General features: G+C 42.1%; 1 protein-coding gene across 1 annotated transcript in view; it reads left to right on the forward strand.

Moving 5' to 3' along the window:
- The window catches only part of LOC102377031 (cytochrome P450 2K6-like), a 25,630-nt gene that overhangs the window by 12,466 nt on the left and 3,115 nt on the right, over positions 1-10,049 (forward strand). Inside the window, exons 2-5 of the mRNA XM_006025679.3 lie at positions 2,425-2,598; positions 6,193-6,334; positions 7,159-7,343; positions 7,482-7,623. Coding sequence (XP_006025741.1) covers positions 2,425-2,598; positions 6,193-6,334; positions 7,159-7,343; positions 7,482-7,623 — 643 coding nt within the window. The remainder of the gene's footprint in view (positions 1-2,424; positions 2,599-6,192; positions 6,335-7,158; positions 7,344-7,481; positions 7,624-10,049) is intronic.

Here is a 10,049-nt window from a genome sequence, read left to right on the forward strand (position 1 = left end):
CCTAGGGTGGCATTCTGTTTTTTGTGGTTGTCTAAGCAGCCCTTCTTTGGTCACCTACAGGGCATTTGGGGATAGATATGGACAACTATGTAGTCCTGCATAGACTGGCAACAACAAAATGAGAAAAAACCTTCCATCTTTTCACCTAAACAGCTGGAAAAACAGGGGACCTGGCTTCTAGTGTCCCCTCCTACCCTCCACCAAAAGATGGCTTGAACCTGGACTTTCTGACTTCCCAGCCCAGTATGATATATGTCATCTAGGCATTTCTTAATCTGAAATTCCTGTACAAATATAACATTTTATTGAGAAAATGTTTAAAAAAATATGTTTTTTACATGCTCTTGTACAATTAGAAGATAAATTCAGGACCTCAAGCATCATTACATAAATACATATTTGGTACATGTTAATACAATCTACGGCTTGCAATTAGTTGTTCAGTCTATATTAGCCTGGGGTAAAGTGTTTACACAATTTCAGCATAACTCTATGGAAAGAAAACAGCAAAGATACCGTGCATTGGAACAGCATCCTTATAGCGTTGCAAGGCATTCTTAGACAATGATTTTAGCACATAGGCTGGAAGATATTCAAAGGCATTAACAGTCTTTGCAAGTCTGTGATAGGTGTCTTCATGGCGCTTTCACAATTAGGTAAGGGATTCCTCTATGGCACTGCAGATATACCTGCAGTGGTTTTTTACCTGCAGAGGCATACAGATACACTTGCAGGGGCTTTTACCAATCAAATGGCCTCACTAAAGCAAGAAAAAAAAATACTGATTTAGAACACAGGTGTCCATCCTGCAGCACATGGGCCACAAATGGCAAAGGCAGATGCTGTGTATACCCAAGCTCCAGGATCTCAAAAAATAGACGCACCAGAAAGTGGGGAGTGGGCATGACTTTCTGGCTGCCTGGAAGAGAGCAGCAGCAGGACACTACAGAGAAAAGAGTCATCAGGTGTCACACCTAAGAGCCAGGTTAGACTTTCCCTGGTCCTGCAGCCGCTGCCAAATTGAGGGCATCAGATGCTTGATCATCTGCAGTGGTCACAGGGCCAGGGAAGATTGACCCTGGCTCTTAGTAGAGACATCTCCATCAGCAATATCCAGCCCCAACTCCACTCTGTGCACTGGGAGCTTCGAGTCTCCCTGCCCGTCTGCCTCCATTGTGGTTTCCCAGGACACAATCTTATCACATATGCATCTGGGAGGTGGGCATCAGAGCAGAATCTGGGAGGGGGCCAGGGTTAACTTGTGGCATGCCTGCCAAAAACATTGCTTACCACTGATTTAGAACAAGAGCAGTTCGAACAAGGCATCTCTATTCAACAGTAAACTGTACTGGATGCATACCTGCTTCTTCTCCGGCGCTCACCATTCCCTGGGGCTGGAAGCCCCAGTTCCTCAGACTCTCCTACAGACCATGTCTGTCAGCCTCTAGTCTCAGAAAATTATTATCAAGTGATGGTCTGGACAGTTCCCCCGGTCACTGGCCACCCTTTCCCTGCCTTGGGGATATCCTTGCAAAACAAGGGTTCATGGAGAAGATATTATTGAAGCCAACAGTCTCTTCATAGCTGGTGCTCTTACCTGGAAAACCACTGGGTTGATTCTCTATTTCTTCTTGCTCACTATAACCAAGAAGACTGGCATATGATGTTCTTTCCAATATCCCAGTATAAGTTATATGGCTTTTCCCAAAAACTGGTTTGCATATAAATATACGTATTTTATTTACAGTAGTGACTATATTATGGCACATCAGCTCCACCTCTGCCACTCACCTTAAGGGACAGTCACTGATATTAGCCGAACTGGGTGACAAATGAAATGAGATTTTTTTGAAAATTTCATGCAGGTATTTTGGTAAAACCTTGACATGGTGTGTTCACATTTTCCACACACTTATCCAACACATTCTGACTCCTAGCTCCCATGCTCAAGTCCTGTTAAATATACTTTTGCTTGAAGATGCAGCATCTGAAATCCCCTTACAAGAAGCAGGGTGGAGAGTGGTCTTCCAATTTCCATTTCACTCCTGTGCCGCTCATATGCAGCAAGGATATGAGGAGTGCTGGCATGTCAGCTGTTCACACTCCTGCCTAAGTTTTATGATCTGTAAAACAGGTATAACAAACTTCACTTAGTTTTTTGAAGTGCTTCCAGGATTTCTGTAAGTGAATTAGGTGGTTTACGGTATCCAGGTTGGAGCTGTATTGGTCTAGAAGAAAAGGCAATCAGGACTTGTAGTAGAGATGATATCCTTTTTTAACCAACAAGAGTTTTGCAAATAAAGAAGTTTTTTGGCAAAAATCTTGATAAAAGATATCATTTCTGATATGAGTCCTGATTGCGTTTAGGGGGGTTGAGTATTTTTACACTTACTCTAGCCTTCTCCCACATCTTTTATTTTTTAGATCTATAATCTGTTTCCAGCCCTTGGATTTCTCTTCAAGAATTACAAGACTGTTCTTCAAAACAGGGATGAGTTTCATGCTTTTACACAGGTTATTTTCAAAGAACACCTCAAAAAGCTGGACAAAAATGACCAGCGAAGCCTTATTGAGGTATTCTTCGTAAGACAGAAGGAGGTAATCAGTCCCTACAGCGTTTTCCAACTTGCATGTTTCCTTCTTGTATCTTGGAGTTAAAGGCTCATTGTATGGAAGTCTAGCATTGGCAATGCACAGGACTAACAAAGTCCTGGAGTTATGCAAATAGCTTGCTGCACTTAGCTCCCTCTAAACCACGCGTTACCTAAAATTCAGGGTCTTGCAGTTTGTTCGAGGTAGGAGGATAAATTGAGGATAGTCACATTTTGCTGATCAATTCACAATTAATGTATACAGTCCTGTATTCAGGATCATGCCAGACATACAGTAAGCATTATTTGGACAAGGAAGGGGACAAGCTGAGGGATAAGATAACAGAAGACACAGAGAGTGTTTGATGGGTCTGAATGCACTCAGTCATTAGGGACCGATGAACTTCATCCCAGGGTACTGAAGGAACTGGCAGAAGGGATCTAGGAGCTCTTGGCAATATTTACAATGTCGTGGGAGATGGGCAAGGTACCAGAAAACTGGAAAAAGGCAAGTGTAGTGCCCTCTTTTAAAAAAAGGCAAAAAGGAAGATCCAGGGAACTATCGACCTATGAGCCTCACCTCAACACCCAGGAAGTTACTGGAATATATTAAAAGGAAGTTCACTTGCAAGCATTTGGAGGAGGAAAGACTGACGACAAATAGCCAGCATAGATTTATTAGAACAAAGTAACTACTTGGGTGGATGAAGGGAATGAAGTCTATTTAGTGCATCTAGACTTCAAGAAGACTTTTGGCAAAGTCCCATGTAGCCTTCTCAAAGAAACTGGAGTAAGGTGGGCTAAACAAAACCACTATAAGGTGGGCAGACAACTGTCTCATAGCTGCAAGCGAAGGATAATTATAAATGGATCAAGATCAGATTGGCAAGAGGTTTCATGTAGGGATCTGTCTTGGGCCCAGCATTGTTCAATGTGTTTATCATTTGGATGCAAGACTAGAAAGCTTTTTGAGCAAATTGGCAGCTGACGTGAAACTGGGAAGGATCGTCGACACGGAGGACAGGAGAGCAATTCAGAAGGATTCTGACACATTGGAAATCTGACCCGGAGATAGTAAACAATCAGAAACACAAATACAAAATGGGTGACAACTGACTGAATGTCATCACTACATAGAAGGATCTGGGAGTCTTGGTAGATCACAGACTCACTATGAGTGTTTGGTGTGATGCACTCACACAAAAGTCACATGCAGTTTTGGGATGCATCAATAGAGACATTACGTGCAAGACAAAAGACGTGCTAAGGCCTCTCTACTCAGCACTGGTTAGGCCTCATCTAGAGTACTGTGTGCCATTTTGAGTTCCACATTTAAAAAAAAACATGGAGAAGATAGAATCCAGAGGTGGATGACAACAAATGATAAAAGACTTGGAAGACAACTCATATGAGGAGGGGTTGAAGGAGCTAGGCATGTTTGGCTTGTGAAAAAGGCACTTAAGAGGGATGTGATAGCAGTCTTCAAATATCTGAAGAGCTTCCATAAAGAAGAGGGATAACACAGTTTCTTGTTGTAGAGAGCAGGACATGGAGCAATGGCTTGATGTTGCAGCAAAGCAGGTTTAGATTGGATATCAGGAAAAACTTCTTCACTGTTAGAACAGTGAGGCAGTGAAATAGACTGCCTGGGGAATTTTAGGACTCTCCATCACTGGAGGTGTTCAAGAAGGGGTTGGACAAGCATTGGTCAGGGAAGATCTAGGAGTAGCTATGCCTATACTCTTCTGTGAGCATTTCCCTTGCTTCTGGGCTTTGCTGGTTGCCACAGCCACACTATATAGCTTCCAAAAACGGGTCCTTTATTCAAAGCCCTCCAGAAAAATCTAGCCTTTTCCTCTTCAGGCTAAAAAAAACCATGCCTTATTCCAGATTGTAAAACAAAACAGTGCCTATCTTCCACAGGACCCTTCTGCTCCCCTGCCCTTTTTCAGATAGCCCTTTCAATGTTCCCAGCTGCAGATCCATCCAGAAGCCTGATCCCTTTCACTTGCACCTCATCGGCAAGCAGGACTTTTTAGATCCTTAAAGGATCTATGTCTTGTTACAGCATGTTCTGCATTTGCACTGCCACATCTGTTGCAGTTGCATGCACGTTTGCCTAATTTCATGGCCGCCTCTACACATTGGTGTCCACACAAATGCACATGCTTTTGTGCATCATCGTACATGGCACATGTATAGACCACCATCCCCGTGACATGCAGCTTTGTGAATGGGCTATGAACACATCCCTGGCGCCTAAATGCCTCTATAAGAGACATATGTTCACAGAGGGACAAGTGGAACAAGCAGGGAGGGCAGCAGCCCAATGTGGGGAGCCTTACCTGTGTAGAGTGAGATGTAAGGGGAGTCGATCACCTCGAACTTCAAACTGGGGAGGAAAACTCGCCACTGGAAGAGGGGGAGAAAAAAGAGAATGAGAGCTGTGGCCAGGGAAGATGGAGTGCTGCTCTGCCCTCCTTGCCCGGCAGAAATCCCAAGGGAGATCTGGTGTGCTGAGACTTCTGCCTTGAATCTTTTGAGTGTATATTAACAAGACTCATAGCACCCGGACATTAACTGCTGTTGTTCCCCTGCTTTATCTGTAGCAGGTTCAGGAGGTATGTCTTGTGTTGTGTCAAGGTTGACTTGTGTACAGCAGATTTGTCTAGGATGGTTTGCATAGGGATGCTACCGCCTGTGTCAGGGAATTGGACAAGAGCAGCGTTTCTCAACCGGTGCGTTGCGACATCAAAAGTGGGTCACAAGAATATATAAAAGGGTCACAAAAAATCTTTAAAATGGATCAACAAACTTAAAAAATGGATTCTCCTTTAAAGGAGTAAAACGTGGGAAACTGTGGCTTTTCCCTTGCAGGCTGACTGAGCTGGGACCAGCCCTGCGAGGGGGTTTGGGGTCCCATGTACCCTCCACCATCCCACCCCCTTCCCGCATTAACGGGAGTGAAGGACACTGAGTTGGGACCAGCCATTGATGTTTACAATGGGTCCTGGTACAAAAAAGGTTGAGAACCGCTGGACAAGATGATCTATCGAGGTCCCTTCCAGCCCAGCTTTTCTAGGATGCTGTGAAGCAAACACCAGGAGGCAGTGTTCATTTTCAGCACCAAAGAAGTAGGAAGAGACAGCCACTGGATGCAAACACATGGGGAAACAAAAGGCACCAATGGGTGACTATTGCTCAGTTTGAGTGAGCATTTGAGGAACCTGTTTTACAAATGGAAAAGCAAGATGTAATTTTTGCTATTCTATATCTTTACTCATGGGGTAGCTTGTCAAGGATTGTCTAGTAAAAGATGGAAAAGTTCTTCTTTAATTGTGATAATAAAGTAATAAATTTTCCCAGCAGAGATTGCTTAAGGTGTTGACCTGAAGCGCTTTCTGACACGGTCTAAAGTGACCATGAGCAGAGTTGTTTGCGCAACTATAGGTGGAAGTCAGCCATAACGATGACAGTAGTGGTGACAGTGTGATATAAATAAGAGAGATATTTCTGGGGTTTGACCCAAATCCTCCCTTAGCTTTTTAAGCTTCAATTTCCCATAGGGAATCTTTTAGTTTGAATCTCTTCTTTTTTTTAGGAGAAAAGCGGCACCAATGGCTATTTCCATAATGAAAATTTAAAAAACCTTGTATTAAACTTGTTTAGTGCTGGAACGGAAGCCACTTCCACCACACTGCGCTGGGGCCTTCTCCTAATGATGAATGACCCTGAAATTCAGCGTAAGTACTTTCATCTCAGTTGTCATTATGCCTGACAGCCACTATCAAGGATTGAGTTGGGACCTCCAGAGTTCAAAGCGTCAGTCTATATAACTTGAACGCCTCCGTACCTTCTGTGGGTCAGGCACAAAGAGGGATAAAAAGCGACATTTTATCCATAGGATATGTGTTATGTTTTTCCATCTTTTAAATCTTGGAAACACTATGATAAATATAGAGTTATTCCATTTTATTCAATAGTAAGTCTTCAAATGCCCACTACCAGTTTTTTTGTCTTTGAAAAACAGGATTCATCAGAACTGAAACGGGGGTACGTGAGAGCCAAATATGCAAGGATGATTTGCCAATTGTGATGAATCTGCCTACGTACTAGTCAATGAGTGGTTCTTATGAAACTGTTGTAATTGGACTACCTCTATGGGAAAATGTAGCCACCACTGCTGACAAGAGAGATATTCTCGCATTCTTTCTCTAAACCCCCCCACCCCCCGAAACAATAGCAAAATCAATGGGAGTTTGTTAACCATTACGATTTTGACAGACTTCCATATTCTAGAATGCTGCGGGCCCAACACAGGCCTTCCATCCAGCTCTACTTAAATTAACATATTATTAGTTGACAATTTAATGAGGGGATTTAATGAGTGAGAAGAGAGTGGGTTAGTTGTATGATCTTACAAATGCTCAGTTCTGCTTTAATCCTCCCCATTAAAGACGATAAGTTCCAATGTTGTCTGCATCCCATTTTTTCTGGAAAAAGGGAACTTTCTGAGAGTTTACCTGCTATGCTGTTCTCCTTTTCAATGTGTATGATTTTTTTTTAGAAAAAGTTCAGAATGAGATAGCGACAGTTTTAGGTTCAAACCTACCATGTGGTGAACATCGCACTAAGATGCCTTACACAAATACAGTTGTCCATGAAATTCAGAGGTTTGCTAATATTGTGTCAATGAATGGACCTCATTCCGCTACCATGGATGTCACTCTCAAGGGCTACTTCATTCCAAAGGTGAGCTTTTCTAAGGCAGTATTTTCAATAGTACTTTTTATCAAAATTGTATATTATGCTTTTCAATGCCTTTTATCATATTCATGATTAAGAGACCTTTTTCGTCCAAGGAATAAAAAATAAGGTTGTGATTTTCAGGGAACTTACATCATCCCCTTCCTGGGCTCAGTGCTACAAGACAAATCTCAGTGGGAGAAGCCAGGTGATTTCTATCCTGAGCATTTTCTTGACCCTGAAGGAAAGTTTGTGAAGAAGGAAGCCTTCATGCCATTCTCAGCAGGTACCAGCTATATTTTTCTTGAATGTTGTAATGGATAGAGAATGAAGATTCAGCAGCTTACAACTTGGGCCTGTGATTCTTTCCAAATGTAGCTTCATATCTTCCAGTCCCAGTGGGACCCCCACTACAGTGGTGAACATTCCCCCACTTAATGAACAACTCCAAACCTACTGACAGGGTGTGCTCAGTAGCTTATTAGCATATACTGCTGCTCAGTAGCAAATTAGCATGAATACACCAATGTGTACTCACTTGCAAAATGCGGATGTGCTCTTCCATTCTGAACTGGTTTTACACAATCAGAAATCTATAACTTACTTGATAGCTATTGAAGGGGTTATTTCTCACCGTGCAGATAACCATAAGGTTGAAAGTCATTTCTTTACAATGAGGATTTTCATCTGTGATCCATACCTTTGTAACCTCTTGTTGTTACCTCCAAAGACCTGTGATGTCCTTGTGCAACATCATTTGAATGAGCACACACCACAGCAATTCAGTGACTATAAACTTAGTGGTCACATCTACACGTTTATTAATGTGCTTTAATTATGGTGCATTAAGTTTACTACCTGTAATACCAGGTACTAACAATGCGCCAACAATCGGCACTACTACTCATTAGCACAGATGAGCATTTTTTTAAGTTATATTAATGTGCATTAGACTAAAGCTACTGCACAGTAGTGCATTAGCATGGTTTATGCCAGCTGCACTGATGTGCAGAATTAGTCTTCTGCACATTAAGCATCTTATGTAGGCACACGCAGTGTTGTCTTTAGTCATTCTTATCAGACAGGTGATCAGACTAGCTGACAGCAGAGATGGTGCAGGATTAAATACAAATCCAAGTTGCATTTCTATTCTACTCTTTTTATGCATTAGAAGTGCTTACACAAAATCACATTATTCACTACACCTGATCAGTCATGTTTGGTGCCACGCACCTTATATTTTACTAGCTAATGAACTTATTTCATTGTGACATTCCTACATATCTTCCCAGATAGATACTAAGATTTGGTTGTACATTTCTACACGCTTTTCTTATCTACTAAGGCAGGTTGGACTAATGCTGTCCATCCCAGGATGTTCCTGACCAGATTCCAAATATTCTGATTTGCTCTACCTAGTGCTTTCCACAGAACTTCAGACTTGCAGATGTTAAGTCTTACTGCTCTTAGTCTGTCTTATGGCCTACACCTTTGTACTGGAATGCCAGCATGCGACTCCTTTATCAAGTATGACTTTGATAAAGAAGAGTAGCACTTGACTTGAAAGGGATGGAAGGGCTTCCTTCAAGTTAAATACACAGCTACATTCCTTCCTGAAGCCAAGTCTGATGAGACCAAACCATAAATGAAGGGGGCAGATGCAAAATATAAGTTGTTGTAGCTTGTTCCTCAAAAACAGCTTTTCCAAAAGTGAGTCTACATGTTCATTAATGCACCATAGTTACTGTGCTTTAAGTTTAGTACTTGTATAAGTACTATTTAGTACTTGTATAATCTTCTATATTTCAAAAAAGGAGGAAGCGGTACTGGGCAGTAACACCGGTGCATGGCTTTTTAGTGATGCCAGCTGTGCAGTAGCCAACAACTGCTGCTCAGTAGCATATTAGCATGATTTTGCCCTGCATGCTATTGCACTGTAGAATTAGGTTACTGCATGGTTAGTGTCGCATGTAGACGCACCCCAAAATTATGTGGAATCTGGATTTGGTAATGTGGTCTGTTTTCTCTCAGTTGAAAAGGTGTTGGTTTCACTACGGCTGAGCAAAAATGGTTATAAAATACTTAGAAGTGTTGAAAGAAGGTTTTCACTGTTGGCTTTTGGGGTTTTTTGTAAGGTTTCTGCAGAGTTTCTATTGATTTCTTCCTCCCCTCAAGAAACATTCTCAAATAAAGTTTTTTATAGAATCAAATATTTGCTTTCAACAATGTGTTGTTTAAAAAAGAAAATCAACTGTGACTAAGCCAGTCAATCAAAATTGGCAGTAAAGGACCAGTGGCCTCCTAACCAAAGTTTGCAAATGGAAATTAAAAAAGGAAGTAGCTTTGGTACACAGAGAGAAACAAAGGATTCTCTCTATTTCAACAAATTCTTTCAGGCAAACATCTGTTTTACCATAATAGTCTTAGGAGGAAGGTTATTTAAACAAAAAGTGCAAACAATTATGATGTCATAGGGATAACGGAGACCTGATGGGACTGCACCTATGCCTGGACCACAGGTATAGATGGCTATACCCTGTACAGGAGGGATTGTGTAGAGAAAAGGGGCGGGGGTGTAGCTCTCTATGTTAAGGAAAGCTACACGTCCCTGCAAGCCGATATTAGCGACCAGGGTGACGGCTGGAGACCCTCTGGGTTAAAATCTGTGGGGAACAGGGCACAGGGGACACAACGGCGGGAGCCTACCAAAAC

This window comes from Alligator sinensis, unplaced genomic scaffold (genome assembly GCF_000455745.1).
Source record: "Alligator sinensis unplaced genomic scaffold, ASM45574v1 scaffold293_1, whole genome shotgun sequence".
Classification (NCBI taxonomy): Eukaryota; Metazoa; Chordata; order Crocodylia; family Alligatoridae; genus Alligator; species Alligator sinensis.